This window comes from Schistocerca cancellata, chromosome 1, assembly GCF_023864275.1.
Source record: "Schistocerca cancellata isolate TAMUIC-IGC-003103 chromosome 1, iqSchCanc2.1, whole genome shotgun sequence".
NCBI classification, from domain to species: domain Eukaryota; kingdom Metazoa; phylum Arthropoda; class Insecta; order Orthoptera; family Acrididae; genus Schistocerca; species Schistocerca cancellata.
Window position 1 is genome coordinate 1,096,314,523 of NC_064626.1, and position 18,617 is coordinate 1,096,333,139.

At 38.5% G+C, this 18,617-nt stretch overlaps 1 protein-coding gene across 14 annotated transcripts in view; it reads left to right on the plus strand.

Annotated features, from left to right (window-relative positions):
- Positions 1 to 15,231, plus strand: part of LOC126091654 (serine-rich adhesin for platelets) — a 443,990-nt gene extending 428,759 nt beyond the window's left edge. For all 14 annotated transcript variants that reach the window (XM_049907085.1, XM_049907086.1, XM_049907090.1 and 11 more), the window contains one exon: positions 14,802 to 15,231. In XM_049907085.1, coding sequence (XP_049763042.1) covers positions 14,802 to 14,977 — 176 coding nt within the window. In that variant the 3' untranslated portion in view covers positions 14,978 to 15,231. The remainder of the gene's footprint in view (positions 1 to 14,801) is intronic.
- The last annotated feature ends 3,386 nt before the right edge of the window (positions 15,232 to 18,617 follow it).

Sequence of the window (18,617 nt, forward strand, 5' to 3'; positions counted from 1 at the left end):
TGATTTGATTTACATGGTAAAGTGGTATGGCAGGAAATGGTCAGCTGATAGCCATAATGGGTATATTTCTTTGGTTCAATACAGATGTGACTGATATCCCAGATACTTCTGATGATGGAACAATTATTCTGAAACTGAGCATATACATTGTATGAATAAATAATATCTCTAAATGTGCGCCCTAAGGATGTTTGTAATCTCTCATACAATAGTCTGTATAACTATTTTTTAAAAAAGTATTAAAGTAGATTATATTTGTTTCAGTTACAGTCAGTTATCTTATTTCTAAAGTGTAGTATGTGATGAGAAACTAGTATGGAAGAAAGTATGCTTATTCTCAAAGTGCAGGCTGTGGAATACTGAAAGTGAATTTATTTAGCATTTGATGCTCTTGAACTATTAGAAGTATATTAAAAATTACAAATAAATAAATAATGAACAACCAGTTAAATAAACACTAGGAAAAACCAAAGGCCATTGTCCACATATTCCAACAACTCAGTTTCTTTATAATCAGCATGATGTAGTTCTTCCAGGGATCTAACAAAACCACACAATAGTCAGTCTTGAACAAGATGTGCATCTCTGCATCACCTTGCTGCAGTCACAGCTTGGGGCTGTTCCACATCTGATTTAGTTCTTGCACCAGGTGATGCATGGGAGTTGACATTTGGTTTTCAACTTGTAAGAAGCCTTGCTGTGGTGAAAACTCCAATTTCCAGGCAGCCACAGGATGACATTTCTGGTAACTGGCTCATGGCAGTTCTCCAGGCTGGTTGACAAGACTTCAGTCAGGTCACAGAACGTTGCTGAATGATATTGTGCTGGGGGACAAACTAGTTTTTGTATATTCTTGGTCATGACTATTTGCTCTGAAGTAGCATGTGCAGAAGCATACTATGTACAATCAAATGGCCTTTTCACTTTTGCAACTGTTTTCCAAAGGTGGTGTTGGTAGGTGAATGGCGTATCCAAAGTGATCCCTAATACTTTGAATTCCTGTCACATTGTAACACACTGCCTCAGAATATTACCAGTGGGCGGTAGCTGCTTATTTGTTGCTCAGATGGAGTGCTGCAATATCTGTCTACACTGGGCTTGGTTTTCCTCCTCAGTACACATGTCTTCTGTCAGCCATTTCATCTGTCTCTTACAGACATTGAACCACCATATAGATGGTACAGATATGCATAATTTGTGATACACAGTTTCTGGTAGGCAGGCTAATTTTGGTTTGTGGAATTTACTAGTCATATGTGTGGAGTAAACTTGAAACAGATAGTTAATCAACATATTATTCAATAAGGAGGTGATCTTCAAGTATAGAATTTCTGTAGAATTTTCTGTGTTCAGTTTGTGTCATATGGTGTGGACAGGTTGAGGAAGACAGCAACAATTTTTATCTCTTTTCTCAAATGCAGTTTCCAAGTACGAGGGTGGTTTGAAAAGTTCTCGAAATCACCACAAGAGGTGAGTGATAGTGCAAAGAGTTGTTCACATGATATTCATTGGACTGCTGTCTGTAAACACGTGCCACAGCAGTGCTCTTGGAAGAGAACTGTGGCGGTGGTGTGGCTCTGCTGTTGTTCCCACATGGTGGTTTGCATAGATGGAAAAAAATTGAGATCCAAGCAGTGATTAAGTATTTCGTAAAGAAATGTATGAAAGCAAAGGACATTCCCACACAGTGGTCGACCGAGATGTGTCACTACTCCAGAAATCATTGCGAAAGTGCACAAATTGGGCATGGAGGATTGCCAATTGAAAGTGTGTGAAATTACTCATGCTTGCCGAATGTCATCTGAAAGGGTGTAGCAAATTTTAATTGAAGAATTAGAAATGAAAAAAATTATCTGCAAGATGGGTGCCGCAACTCTTGATGCGTGCCCACACACATGTGCCATTGCCATGGCAAAATTACACAAACTAAGTATGAATTGTTGCCACATCTGCCTTATTCACCTGACATGGCTCTGTCATTCTTTCATCTCTTCCCAGAAATGAAAATTTTTCTTGGTGGACAAACATTTACTTCAAACGAAGAATTAATAACTGGAGTTGACAACTATTTTGCAGGCATGGAGGAATGCATTTTCGAGATGGGATCAAGGCATTGGAACATCGTTGGACCAAGTGTGTTAATCTATAAGGAGACTATATTGATAAATAAAAAAAAGTTTCAGTGATGCAAGTACTTTTTTTCTATTCTGTTCCGTGAACTTTTCAAACCACTCTCGTACATGGGTGAGGTGAGGTCCTCATCATTGCAATCGCAAATGGAGTGGAATTCACCTTATTCTGCTGGGATTAGCAGTCAGTGACATGCTATTCTGTTGAGGAATAACTTTACAGTGTGTATGTGACAGAAAGTAGTCTAATTGTTCTGTACCTTTTTGGAAGATCAAGGTCTTTACCCAGTTTCAGTAATTCCATAATTTTAGTCTTCTTTTAGACTGTCAGTAGTGTACTTGTCACTGAGTCACCTTTTGCCTGTAGGAATCTAAAGTTCTGATCGAGAGGAGGAGAATCCCATTACAGCTTTAGTAAAGAACAGAAAGATATTCAAAATTCTATATCCTGATGTCTGTGAGCTTTCATTTGCACAATAGTAGAAGTACCATTGTAGGTCAGAACTTGATTAAATGGCTGTTACATATTTTCATGACTATGGAACTTGCAGAGTCCTGCTCATTTCTTTTGTACTTGTTGTCAGCAGTAGTTAGATGCTTCAGGCCATAAATCAGTGAATATTTTATATGGTAGGAAGAAAGCGGTATGAGGTACATTTATTTTTTTGAAGGGGGCTACATGCAAAGAGGTAGGCTTTGTCATTTAGTACTTGATTTGCAGATTAGAATAGAAGTGTTTTCGATTCCAGGTAACAGAAAGTGGTTGAGTGCAAAATCCTGTTTTAATTACATCTCATCTTTGAACCTGTGACTGCCATTGGACCATTGTTGAGTACTTTAAAATTTTATTTATGGCTGTCACGTTACATTTTTAATGCTGTCTATTACATATTATGGACTTTTCATACTTTTCAGTATTTTTCCATCCTTACTGAAGAAGGAATTTGTTTGTTTATTTATTTTTTTTTTTTTTTTTTATTTCTTGGAAGACCCTGTTGAAAGTATTGTAATTAGCAAATCAATGTACACACTAGCAAAAAGAATCATCTGTTAAAAGCAGCATTAATAATTAACTTGTTAAAGTGCTATACACCCTATAACTTGCTTAGACAAAGTTTAAAATAACAAAATTAGTAGAAAAGCTGCTGTTTTTGAGTGCTGAGGAGTGGGGAGAGGAGAAGAAGGTGAGCGAGAAAGACTGCTGCTTCACTTACATTAAACAGCTGCCTGTTTATCTCCTGCTGACTTTACAGATACAACTACTTGTATGCTGCTTCTGGGGACTAGTAGGCAGATTAAAAAAATTGTGCATTATTTTCAAAAAATGGTTCAAATGGCTCTGAGCACTATAGGACTTAACTACTGTGGTCATCAGTCCCCTAGAACTTAGAACTACTTAAACCTAAATAACCTAAGGACATCACACACATCCATGCCCGAGGCAGGATTCGAACCTGCGACCGTAGCAGTCGCGCGGTTCCGGACTGAGCGCCTTAACCGCGAGACCACTGCGGCCGGCATTATTTTCATATCATGATACATATGTGCAGAAAATCACTGTACTGCGCACAGTGAAATAGATATCTATAATGGAAATATGGGAGCAATGGTACAAATAGGAAAATTAATTATGAAAGATGCCACAACAGAACAATGAATGGTGAACTTCTGATGTGTGTGAATGGAACAGTAATATACTGAGCATAGTTGAGATTACATTAACTACAAATATATTTTAAAATAATACTGCACAATGAGTTTATACAGAAATGGATCACACACTTATGCTGAAACAGGAAATGTGGCTTGGTGTTTGGTAGGAATTGTTTGTTCCCATGACATATTTTGAGCACCCCAAGCCTTTCAGTGTGACTTTTTTCTTCAGCTTAGCACCAAGTAATGAAATTTAAAGAAAGTGCAGAGATCTCTGCCATACCTGCTTCAACTGTCCAAGACACATTTTTAGTGAAGGCCTGTATCTGGGTGTCAACTCACTTTGCATTAGAAAATTTTAATGCTTGGAAACCTAAAAGAAAAGGCCACACTATTCTGATATGTGTCACTTCAGCAGATAAAAAATATATCAACATTGAATACTTCTGTTCAGTTCAAAAATCTCTATACTTCTATCCTAGAGCACATTTGAGGGTAAGTAAATCAGTAACTGAGATTTTGCTGATTGTTGTTAGGTTGGCTCTATGGTTTTGTGTACACACCAACTGCTACATGGCACTAGTAGGTTACCCTACTATCGTGTCAATCTACTTCAAGCTGTTGTGACGCATAGATGGCCATACCACACTCTGTTTACACCATAGAAGAACAGCATTCTGTAGTCCATTTTTGTGGTCTGAAAGCTTACTAGGAACAGAAATTCATAGCAGACTTTCAGCTCAATTTGGGGTCAATTTGTTTGTCCCAGGAAAGTGGATAGAACAGTTCAAATGTGGCCGAAGCAATGTGAAGGAAGCGGAAAGAGCAGGGCATCCAGCTACAGACACAACTGATGCTAATATTGAACAAGTCTGTGCCTTTATTCTGAGTAGCAGACAGGTTACTACTGATGATGTTGCAAACCATATTCAGATCAGTCATGGATCTATACATGAAATCATCCATAACCAGCTCAACTTTCACAAAGTCTGTGCAAAATGGGTTCCAAAGCAACTTGACGGAGAGCATAGGCATAACTGTGTGAAAATCCGTCACCTACTAGACCATCAGACTAACAAATGTGAGATGTTTCTAAACCAATGATTGATGGAGATGATCCACTTGAATATGTGTTGAAAGGTTATCAATTCAGCTCTGATCACCAGGTGAAGGAAGCAGTGCGTATGTGGATTGCTGTGCCACCAAAAGGCTTTTTTCAGAAGGTATCAGAAAGATAGCGTCTTTGTAAACCAAGGCCATTGAAAAGCAGGGTGAATGTGATGACAAATGATATCAATAAAAATTGTGAACTCTTGTTGTACTAAAATTTTGCTTCTGTGAGGAGCCACAACTTCTATTTACCTTATAAAAGAAGACATGGTCTGTTGTAGGCTATTCTTGTTAGTCATTTATTTCCACTCTGATAGTCTGAATCTATGGATTTTGCTAAAAATTAAATGAATGCATTTGCACATCCAACCAACCACGCAAACAAACAGTGATTGGTATTCACCTGTTTGGGGTTATTTAGCTCAGATCGTATAGCCCTCTCCCCTTTTGTCTGCGGGCAAGTTTTTTATTTCTAGATGCGACAGGGATTTCCTGGCAGAGACATCACGTGCCCTATGCATGCATTCAAGCACTGGATGGCTAGGTGAGTTGTGGAACACGTTTTTTTATTCAAGAATATGAATTTGGTGCCTCCTGAAATTGCTGCCCAGGGCAGATAACCTGGCATTTTGCCGCCCCCCACCCCCGTCCTAGATTCGGGCCTGGTAGCAGCATCATAAATGTGTAGGTCACTAGATTAGTAGCGTAACAAACAACATTTTCCAAGCTGTGAACTACATACAGATAGTTATTTGTTCTGTTCAGTCACAGGAAAATTTTTATAATAGTAAAATTAACATACTCTCAATCAAAACAAAGGTTGAGGATACACAGTTGTGGATAAAACATCACATACTCCAGTCTGAGGAAAGTAACAACTAATCACCTGAACTGAGTATGTGCGAAGAATAATGGTATGATATTTGGTGTTACCCTTTTTCTGGCAAAAACTTACAATGGACATAGCTGATTCCTTTCTTGTCAGTGGATGGTGCTTTGTTGCAATTTGCTGGTGGGTAAATTGTTACATTTTTATCCCATACAGTTGGCTAAATGGAACTACCAAGTTATAACAACAACTTATTTCTGCAGAACAAAAACCTGGTAGTACTGTTCTCAGGTGACTAGCTGGTCGCATTCATCTTTGCAACATGATATTTCAACAGTGTACCTTGCCATCATCTTCAGGTAATATGTGACATGTCCAGAAAGTAAGTTCTATACTGGGAAAAAACTCATAAAAGTTTTTTTAGCTGAAATTTATTTGTACAAAAAAGAACATAGCTTAACCTATTTTTCTACAAAGTTGCCCCCATTGTTCAGCCATTTGTCATATTGGGGAACCAACTTATCAATGCCCCCTTCATAGAAAGAACCCACCAGTGCAGCGAGCCACTGCTGAACACTATTTCTTTTTGCATCGTCGTCACTGTCAAAGTACTTTCCTCCAAAATCAGGCTTAAAGTTCACCTTCGTGTGAGATCAGGGTTGTATGTTGGGTGATTGAAATGCTCCCAAACAAATTGTTGAACAAGGTTTTGAATGACATTAGCAGAATGAGAATGTGTGTTGTCATGAAGCAACACAGTGACTCGACTGAATGTTTTGAATTACACGTCTTCTGACAACCACTTGTTCTTGAACTTGAAGCATGATTTTGGAAAAAGGTGCTTTGACAGCAATAACAATGCAAAAAAATTGTGTTCACCATTGGCTATCTTAGTGGTGGCACCTTTCTATGAACAGGGCATAGAAAAGTTGGTTTCCCACTATGACAAATGTCTGCACAATGGTGGAAACTACACACATAAAAAAAAGTTTTGCATCACCCCAGTTCCCAGAACTTCTGAAGATAGACATTGACTGTGGATAATGTATCACAGCCACAGTCCCTTTGACTGTTCAGAGAGGTCACTAAACCCGCCCAAAGGTGGAGGGGTCTGACAGCCGATTAGTTCCAGTCATTTCACCTAGAAGGAGGTTTCTGGCTCTTGTTGTCTGTAGTTCAACCATGCCTAGACGATCAATACCGTGATTTGATCATGTCCACATTGTTACTTTGTACCAGGAAGGGCTCTCTACAAGGGAAGTGTCCAGACGTCTTAGAGTGAACCAAAGTGATGTTGTTTGGACATAGAGGAGATACAGAGACAGGAACTGTTATGAAATGCCTTGCTCAAGCCGCCCAAGGACTACTACTGCACTGGATGACTGCTACCTATGGATTATGGCTTGGAGGAACCCTGACAGCAATGCCACCGTGTTGAATAATGCTTTTTGTGCTGCCACAGGTCGTCATGTTACAACTCAAACTGTGTGCAATAGGCTGCATGATGCGCAACTTCACTCCCGACATCCATGGCAAGGTGCATCTTTGCAACCATGACACCATGCAGCGCGGTACAGATGGGCCCAACAACATACCAAATGGACCGCTCAGGACTGGAATCACGTTCTCTTCACCGATGAGTGTTGTATATGCCTTCAACCAGACAATCATCGAAGACGTGTTTGGAGGCAATCTGGTCAGGCTGAACACCTTAGAGACACTGTCCAGTGAGTGCAGCAAGGTGGAGGTTTTGGGTTGGCATTATGTGGGGCTGATGTATGCCATTGGTGGTCATGAAAGGCACTGTAACGGCTCTATGATACGTGAATGCCATCCTCCGACCGATAGTGCAACCATATCGGCAGCATATTGGTGAGACATTCTTCTTCATGGACGACAACTCACGTCCTCATCATGCACATCTTGTGAATGACTGCCTTCAGGATAATCACATCGTTCGAGTAGAGTGGCCAGCATGTTCTCCAGACATGAACCCTATCTAACATGCCTGGGATAGATTGAATAGGGCTGTTTATAGATGATGTGACCCAGCAACCACTCTGAGGGACCTACGCCGAATCGCCGTTGAGGAGTGGGACAATCTGGACCAACAGTGCCTTGACGAACTTGTGGATAGCATGCCATGACAAATACAGGTATGAATCAATGCAAGAGGATGTGTTTCTGGGTATTAGAGGTACTGGTATGTACAGCAATCTGAATCACCATCTCTGAAGGTCTCGTTGTGTGGTGGTACAGCATGCAACGTGTGGTTTTCATGAGCAATAAAAAGGGTGGAAATGAAGTTTATGTTGATCTCTATTCCAATTTTCTGTACAGATTCTGGAACTCTCGGAACTGAGGTGATGTGTGTATACAGAAAAGTATTTTAAGAAATATTCCTTGTAAAAATAAATTTGAAAAAAATGTTTTATAAGTTTTTTTTCTAAAGTGGTATTCACTTTCCGTACATGCCTCATACATGAAAACAAGTGTTTTTGCTACATTTCATTTCCCCCCACTCCTTCCTCACAACTCGTTGGGTGGAGTGATGGGTGGACAGCATCACCGAAAGCTAGCCATGAACCCCCAGTGCTTCTGTAGCCCCCATTGGGTGCATAAGTGGCACTTGGCTGATGCTTTGACTTTAGTGAGCTAAGCACTGAGTCCCAAGCTTTGCTTAGGGTGTAGCCTCTGTCTCTGTTGATTCGCCACTGGAATTTGAATAGCCTCTTTTAGAAGATAGTCACAAAATTGCAAGGTCTGTCTTAACACCTTGGTTTCATCCCTCTTTGAGCCCCTGTAATAATGCAATGTTCTACAACCACAGATTTTGTAGGTGTCTTAAGTTCAGCGTGTCTTATGTGTTCATTGCCTCTTTCTTCAACTGTCCACACAGTCTGACCGATGTATGCCTTACCATATTTACATGGAGTACACTGTACATCTGGTTCACAGAGCCCAAAATAATATTCCACCATGCCTTAATAGTGCACACATTTGTAGAGGTGGATGGAAAATGCATTTAATGTTACATCAAGCCAGGATTCTGCTGATGTTATTGGATATTTTCTGGTGTACAGCAGATACACCATTGTCTTTTCCCCCTCCTCTTGTTCTATTTGCTGGGACTGTACCTTCTGCCTGAAGACAAGTCACATATGTCTCCTGCGACATCCATTCTTCTTGAATACATGTTTAAGATGGTTGAGCCTGCTTGGCAGGCTTTCTTCATCCAGTATTGCACAAGTCCTGTGTACCAGAGTATGCAGTACTCCCCCATGCTGTGAAGTATGATGGCAGATTGCAGCATGGAGATACAAATCAGTGTGGGTGGCTTTCCCATCTACACTGTGTCCCATAGTGCCATCCTTTTTGCGCTTCCCAAAGACATCCATGATTTCCTTCAGCAGGGTCTGGCATAGAAGCTCAATGGTCATGTTCTTCATTCTGTTGATTAGATCTCCCCTCACTTTTCTGTGTGCTGGATCATCAGGTAGATTGTGCATTTTGTGATTGTACTCTTGCATTTCCTTTGTCTTCAGGTAGAATAACTATTTCAGGTCATGCTGTATTTCTCAAATGGCAGCTCTTTCTGCTTTCATGTTGTTCATACCTGGTGGAAAGGCTCTAGTAGCGGATAGCACATTTCCTGGTGTTTTTCTTCCACATCTTCAATGAGGGGTGTGAGAATTACTTGTTATTTACCACTGATGGAAATCTGCAACAGTTATAGCAGTCAGTGTTGGTGCAAAGTAGAGTCCCTTTTCCAGAACTGATTTCCCACATCATCAATCTCTTTCCCCATGAAGTTGATTACGGTTCGTCATTGCTCTTCTTGCTGTTGTTGCTCTCTTACTGCTAGCCATTTGAACCTAGAGACTTGTTTGACAGTAATACTGCTTCAGGATCAGTCCACATGATTCCAAGAGACAGCATCAATCCATTCCAAGAATTAGGTGAGAAAAAACAAGTCATCTCTAAGTGGGGTGTGAGTAATTCCTTAGATGGTGTGTCCAGTCAGCGATGTGTGTATTGGATCCTTTCAATTACTGGGACCAGACTACATCTTCTTGTGATCTGATGGGTGGCCACAGTTTTTATATGATTTCTTCATGAACATTGATATTATACTGTGGTCACGGCACCTTACCAGGAAGGCTAGAGAGCTGAGTAGAAGCTCTTTCCTGTCAAGAATCTTATTCAGCTTCTTAAGTCTCTGATATGTCTCCTCCCCATAGAGGAATCTGATGTGTGATTGTAAGCTTTCCTGGCAAACTGACTGTTTGTACTGTTCTGAGGCATCCAGGCAGGTGCAGTCATCTTCATAACATCATATTTCAGCAGTGTATCTTGCCATCATAATCAGGTGATACCAGTAGAATGAGTGTCTTCGCTACATACCACCTCTTTTATACTGTGATGTCTCCCCACCCTTTCTCCCATTACCTGGCCACACAATGTGTCAGGTGGAGTGGTATGGACATGGCATCACTGAAGACTGGGCATGAACCTCCATTTCTCAGTACTTTTGTAGCTCCTGTCAGGCACAGAACTGATGCTTGGCTGTTGCCTTGATTTTAGTTGCGTCTGTGCTGGGTCCCAAGCTTTGCTTAGGGTATAGGGAATGTCTCTGGTGATCAAGCCGTTGGCCACTCAAATTTCAATAGCCTCCTTTCATTTCTTCATGCTTCATTGGGTCCCCTGTATCCATGCAATGTACTGCAACCACAGATTTTGTGAGTTCCTTAAGTGTCTTCTGTGTTTCTTGTATCTTTCTTTAATTGTCTGCACAGTCTGAGAGGTACCTTACTGCATTTATGTAGAATGCAGTCCCAAAACTGTGGGGTCTGTCTTAACACCTCTGTTTCTTCATAGTTCATTGAGTCCCCTGTAGCCATGTAATTTTGTAGGTTGCTGAAGTTCAGTGTGTGTCTTAACACCTCTGTTTCTTCATGCTATATTGGACCCATTGCAGCCATGTAATGTTCTGCAATTACAGATTTTGTAAGTTCCTTAAGTCAGTGTGTCTTCTGTGTTCCTTGCATCTTTCTTTGATTGCCCGCACAGTCTGCCCATTGTATGCCTTACCACATCTACATGGAATACGCTACACATCTGGTTTATGGAGCCCCATTTCATGCCCGTAGTTGAGCCATCTTGGCAGGCTTTCTTCCTCCAATCTTGCACAGACTAAGCTTTTCTTAGGATGTAGCCATTGTTTTGAAGAGCCTGTTGGTAACTCAAATTACAATTGCCTCCTTCAGGACACAGTCCCAAAACTATGAGGTCTTTATTAACACTTCCATTTCTTAATACTTCATTGAGTCCCCTATAGACATGCAATTTTGTAGATTGTTTAAGTCCAATGGGTGCTCTGTGGTTCTTGGATCTTTCTTCAGTTGCCCGCACAGTCTTCCTGATATATGCCTTACTCCATTTACATGGAATACTGTAAACACCCAGTTTACAGAACTCCAAGCCACCTTTCACCATACCTAATAGTGCATGCATTTTCAGAGGTGGATGTAAAACACATGTAATGTTACATTGAGCCAGGACTCTGCCCATTTTATTTGATACTTTGCCAGTGTATGACAGATAAAACATTATCTTATCCTCCTCATCGTATTCTGTTCAAAAATACAGAACACATTTAATGTTACGTGGAACCAGGATTATGCCCCTTTTATTCCATACTTTGCCAGTGTACAGCAGATATGCCATTGTCTTGCCCTCCTCATCGTGTTCTGTTTGCAAATAGAATGTGACAAGTAGCATAAGACAACGACATATCTGCCATACACCAGTGAAGTCTCAAATAAAATTGGCAGAATCCTGGCTTGATGTAACATTAAGTGCATTTTCTGTCCATCTCCAAAAATGTGTGTACTATTAGGTACGGTGAAAGACAGCTTGGGGCTCCGCAAACCACATGTTTACCATATTCCATGTAAAGGGCATACATTGGGCAGATTGTGCAGGCAATTGAAGAAAGATCCAAGGAACACAAAACACACACTGAACTTAAGCAACTTATAAAATCTGCAGTTGCAGAACATTGCATGGCTACAAGGACCTCAATGAAATATGAGGAAACAGAAGAGACTGTGGCTACACGCAAGCAAAGCTTGGGACCCAGTGTAAAGGCAACTAAAATCACAGCATTGAGCAAGAGCCACTCACATGCCCGATGGAGGCTACAGAAGCACTGAGAGACCAAGGTTCGCTCCCAGCCTTCAGTGATGCCAATCCTCCACTACTCCATCCAACGCCTCGCATAACCAAGTTGTGGGGAAGGGGTGGGGAGTGATAACAGCACAAAAGAGGTAGGATGTAGCAAAGATGTATAACATGAAGATGACAGCATGGTACACTGTCAGAGTATCCTGTTACAAAGACGACTGCACATGGCCGGGTACCTGACAGCAGTACAGTCAGTTTGCTGGTAAAACTTAAGATTGGACTGAAACAAATTTTACATACATATTCTTGTTTTTGTGGCTTATTATTACAGATGTATCTGTAGAATGAAGTTTCAGTAAAATATTTTAGTGATCAAATGGAATGAAAACAATATGATGTACATTTAGACAACAGCAGGCACAATTTTAAACAGAGACAAATGAATGATAATTGATATATTTCAGCATGGTAGCATTGATTTTTCAAATAAGATTTATAATGTTGCACGAGTGATGTAGTTATAGCTCTATGTAAGAGTTCTGTTGCCTTTTGTAGGTAAAAGTTTGGAACTGCACGTTGTTGATTAATAAAACAATATTTCAACCCAAGATTCAAGCTTCTGCATGCAGAGGCTACATCTATTTTTGCATTTTTTGTATTGCTACTAATTGTAACAAAATGTAGCTCCTCAAACTAAAGAGCACTGTTTTGATAAAATATCTTTGTGATCTTACTGGGTTCGTTTCATCATTTCTGCAGGACCTTTCCTCTTTACGAAATGAATGCTTAATAGACAACAATTTGCCTACTGAGATATCACATCATGTCTTGTGAACCAAATGACAGCCTCAATAGTCCCTAACATCTTTCCTACAAAGCAATAGTAATAATGCTGAAGAAACTGTGAATGGGATGGAGAATGCCATGTAACAATCAAAACTATGTTTCTTTATAACAACTTGAACAAATAGGTGACCATATTATGTGGAACTTTTTTAAAATTAGGAACGATATTTTATTTATGTGTTAGCCATCTGTTAACAATAAATATTTTATGTGTGCTGTCCAAAAGATGTGCAGACTATGTGTTGTGCCAGGTGTCAGATATGGTGAGTCAGTATGTCTAGTGAAGAAAACAACTGATCTCTGTTAGTCCTGGTCCTGCTCACAGTTTCAATTTAGCATGCTTCTTGTTTTTGTTTGTAATTTGTGAAGAAGAACTGTTGATTGTCTCATACTTAGACTGTTTATTATAGCTATACTTTTCAGTCAGTGTGATAACGTTTCTCATCCTTACAGTGAAGTAGGTTTTATCTATCCATACTCTAATATGAAAGTCTTCTTTAAAAGAAGAAATATGTTGTCTATATTTTATGTTACATGTGAAATCAATGCTGGGGGTACTACAAATGAAAAGCTGTCACTGAATGTATTAAATATCTCAAGCTAACACAATATAAATTAAAGTTGATTTCAAGACTTGCTTCAAAATACATGAGCAATACAGAAACATGTACTATTTCATTTAGTGGGTATCTGGTAGCTTCAATAACTTTCAAAATACGTATTAAGGATAACATAATTTTTTCCTGATTTTGTTGTTGTTTAGCACTATATTAAATCATTACACATAAGCTGTCCCAACTTACTGTTTATCTGGTGAAACATAAATATCTTTACGTGCAAATATGTCTGCTCACTTGCATACTTTCAGTCTCAGCACCAGACTACCTTTGTGACAAGTATCCATTGAGAACAGCCCATGTGCACCATGTGCTGCTGGATAGACGAGTGTAGGACAAGCCTACAAATGATACAAGTTTGTGACACTGCCTCTGTAAACACATTTACGCAGTAATGATATCCTCAATTTTCAGCCCTCATAAAGATTCCAGGAAGTAAAGTTAAAGCAGCTAAAATATGTCAACAGTATGGTTATGAACCTTTTTTCCAGGAGTGCACCCAGAAATCATTGCCATTCAGATATGGGTCAAAACAACAAAAATAATCTGTCAGCTCAAAGCATACTGATTTTTTTTCTCTTATTAATATTAGTTCTGTCTCAGGTTTCATAATTTCATGCTTGATACAGCATTTTTCTGCTTTTGCACTTCGTTCCACTTTTTCTTTTTCACTGATAATGTTAAGCACATATTTACAAGATTCATGAGCTTGCCTTCTCTTATTTCTTCAAGATACCTGTCAGCTATAGGGTGGAACAGCAGCAGAAGTGGCTTTAATAAAGTGCAATGTAGGCACTGAATTGTGCTCTAAGATATTCCTTTTGTGGAAATTTCACAGAGCTGAAAATATTGATCATATTTCTGGATATTTGGGGAAATTATGATCAGATTTCTGATTACAGTTTTCACAATAAGCCACAGCCCAGTCACATTACTAATCTCAAACAGAATAATAAAACTTGATAGAACAGAAAAACAAAGCGCAACAGCACAAAACTTACTTGCTTCGGCACATAAGAGCATGGGCAAACTGAGTGGAGCTTATCAATAGTAACAAAATGTGCAGAACGGAGGTAACTCTCACGCACAAACATTGGGTTCCCTTGCCTGGTGACATTTGTGCTGTTAGTTGTGTAATGTACATCTTGTTACTAATTCACAGTCACAGCTAATGACCATAGCAGTTTTGCGCCCAAAAAAAGCCATGTCAGTGTGTTAAAATACGTTGGTTGCTGGTCAGCCAAAGTTTAATATGTAATTTGTTACTGTATTCTTGTATTTAATATTAATGCATTGAATGTGCACCATTTGCTGGTGAAATTCTTAATTCTCTTTGAAATTCTTAATTCTCTTGTGCATCTTCAACATTAGTAAATTGTACTTATTTAAAACGAGAGTAAATTGTCAATTAATGTTATCTTCTGCTTTCAGTGCCTCCAGCTCCAGTGTACAGTTATGAGCCTTCTATTGAGATAGTTCAGGAACAGCCTCCTGCAGCCAGATTTTCATTCAAAACGCTGAACAATTACAACACAGCACCCAGAGGCTGGGGCCAAGGACTTGACTACTACAGACCAGTCACTTTTGCACCTACAAGGATAGGTTAAATACCACGTGCCATAATAAACTCATTTCATTGAAATCACCATGCTGTTCATAATTTCCTTTTTTTTCAATAAAAACTTTTTAAAATGCAAGTTATATACACTATTCACATCAAATAATGTTTATGTAGTGTACCTGATGAAAATGGTTAAAGCAAAACTTTCTGAGATGTGCCAAATATTTTGATGAGTGTTGTACAGTATTTCATGTACACCATGAGTCTTACTTAGTAAAATACAGAAAAAAATTATTACAATATTGATTTGTTATTGTTGCTTCCTCATTCACCTTTTCCTATGTGTAACCATTCTGCGGACACAATATTCATTAGTAGCCATTCTGCCCATTCTTTTGCAGCTTACAACATCGCTGATTAGAGCTTAAAGAAGAGCTTCAGTTGAAAACTTTCTAGATGCCATGTTCTTTCAGGTTTGCATATATTTAGTTCAATAATTACACTGATTACTTCGTCCGCCCCCAGTATCTGAGTGGTCAGCATGACAAAAGGGCCCAGGTTCGATTCCTGGCTGAGTTGGAGATTTTCTCCACTCAGGGGCTGGGTGTTGTGTTGTCCTCATCATCATCATTTCATCCCCATCAACGCACAAGTTGCCGAAGTGGGGTCAAATCGAAAGACTTGCACCCGGCGTACGGTCTACCCAATGGAAGGCCCTAGTCAAATGACATATACATTTTACTTATTACTTCTGATTACAGTTTCTGTAAAAATATTCACTAAAAAAATCAATACGTCATAGGAGGAAATGCCACAATTGGTACAGAACTTCTTGCTTAATTAAACATATGACTGTCAGCCTATTCTTGAGTAGCCACCAAATTATGGCTGCAACTTTCAGATCATAAAAATTATCCCAATAGCATACAAAAATCAGATGAGCTTATTTTACAGTTCACCACAAAAGAAGAATTACATTCACTCTTAATTTTGTTCTCTGTGCAGGCTGCACATTAAAATTCACCTACCTCAGAACGGCGTCTGCTCGATGTCCCTTCACTCGGTAACGTAGATACTTACAAGATGATGTAAAAGCAGCGTTGATAAAAAAACTCCATTTAATATCTACAATTACTGAGGATGCACAACTTTAGTAATGAAAGAAAAGTCTGTAGAAAAACTATCATTCAATTTTATTGGGCAGTAATAAAATGGATTAGCTTCTGGAAAATAATGTCCAAAATTTCCACACAAAACTGTTTATTTTGTCCTTATAGCCAAAGAAGTAGTACTATTCAGTCCACATTTAAACTATTGGCTATTTTCTTCCAGTTCACAATTCATATACACATTTCATACGCACAGCAACCAGAAATCTGTCCAGACCCGACCCGAATTAAACAACAGTTTCACAGTCATTAATTTCACCACTAATCTGAGTTATTACATTCAGTCCTTCTTGTGGATTTCTAAAAAAGAAATTGCTCACCAAAACTGCTCAGTAGGTGAATACTGAAACATTCCACGCGGATACTATGAAGGCCAGTTATACTCCCAGTATAACTATCAGGTAACGAGCTGGAACCATCTCAATACTGATTGGCTGACCAACCTCACTGCCAATCAGAATGCTCAATACCAAAACTGCCCTGCACCAATCCTTATACACAGATGCATTTACGTCATTCTGACATACAAATATTAAAGTAATGTTTAATAAACGAAAATGAAAAGGCAATAATTCTGGGAATATTCTTTAGATACTGATTTTACTCCAGCTGACTTTCTGGCTGCTCCGTTACAATAGCAATCACACCTAGACATACGTCATCAGCAAAGTGAGTAAATCCCCTAGGATCATTTTCCCACAACAGGCTTGTGTAACTCTTGCAGGTTACTTAAGACGGTATATAATGCAACACTGAAATTAAACGAATCACCCGCATATACAGTCTCATTTATTCCACAACCATATTAGACACAAATAATAACTTTGTCTGGTTTTTGTATTATGAAAATGAAAAATAATTATAGTTTTAATATGAAAATCTCAATAAACTATTTCTGCACACTGAGAGTTTGATTTATGTTTTCCAATTATACCAAAAGATAAACTATCATATTTCCTAACTGAATTCAGTTCCCTAAGTGTCGGTTTTTTACTTTTTAGTAATTTTTTTTTATCTCCGAAACTATGATAGTTACAGTGTTAAAATTTTTATACAATCTTCTCCTGAATGACAAAAGGGAGTGTGCCGATTTTAAAAATGATTGAATTATATTTAATAACATTTATTTAGGTTCAAGGTGGCATGAATATACAGTCGCTCGAAGTGACACTGGAGCCGTTCTCACGCTGCAGTAGCAGCAGGTGTATATGACTCATAGGTAGGACACAACTTGTGGTCTCCTTCACAGCCTCTGGCTCCAATACTGCAGGCTGTACTGTAATGTAGCTTACAGGAATAATAGTTATCGCTCATTAATTTGTGACATTACACATGGCCTAAGAACCTAAAATTTCTCCGGAACATATTTTATGGTTCTTATTGCAAACAAAAGCTGAATCTTGAACTACCATGACCTGTTAATAAAACTTTGTTTTCATCAATTAACCAAATATCTAAACTTCATGACAGTATTATATACAATTACATCAAATATCAAAGGCTAGGACTGAATAGCATACAATCAAATTAATTTACAGAAAATTTCCATCTTTCTCCAAAATCACATTTTTCTCAAACTTAAATTAGCAATATATTTACATTGAACTTTTCTTGAAATTACAATCTTCTCTGAACAAAAGTTCTTAATCTTTCATTTTGACTTAAAGAAAAAAGTAATTTTATTATGTTGCTTATCAGCATTCTAAAAAATAATAAAATACAGTTTAGGCACTGTGTATGGTGTCCTTCGTTGAACATTAACAGAATATATTCACTTCAATATGGGGGTCATCTTTCTTTTTTTTTCTGTACCTGCAAAATACATTACGCCTAAGTATCCATGGTTAATATCTACATCCTAACCTAACACACATATATACTTTAGTCACCAATTGCTGCTCTCAATTCAAAAGCAAAGAACTCCATGAAAATTTTTTTGAAAACTTTACTGTCCTCCACAATTAACTTCTTATTTACACAAAGCCTTTTCTCAGACAAATTCATAGTTCATCAGAACTCAACATCTTATATACAGTAGTTAAATTCAGTATTAATCACCTCAGTAAAAAGTGAATAAACTGTCCCTCAAGAATTCAACAGTACCCAATATTGGCACTACTACTGAAATCTTTTTCCAAAATCTGTTTTAATCATTAAGCAAGTTACTGTTACAAATTCTGCTGACTATACAACATCGTAAAATATCCTGCAAAGTTATCTCTGCCACCATCTGTGGCTCTGAAAAACATCATTACACATTACATAAAGAAATACAAAATTATTGAGCAAAGAAAATCATTCAGTCCACCTCCTGCAGTACTGCAGCTCTTTCTATATACATCTTACAAAAAGAGAAAAACTGTTTTTATGAAATCACTGAAATATTACTCACATCTTACATAATACTATTTACAAAGAATATCTATTCTATAGAAAATTCCTGACAAACATCTCTGAAAAATTTCCTTACCATCATCTGTGGCTTGAGCAAAGTCCTCACATTTATCCTATATACAA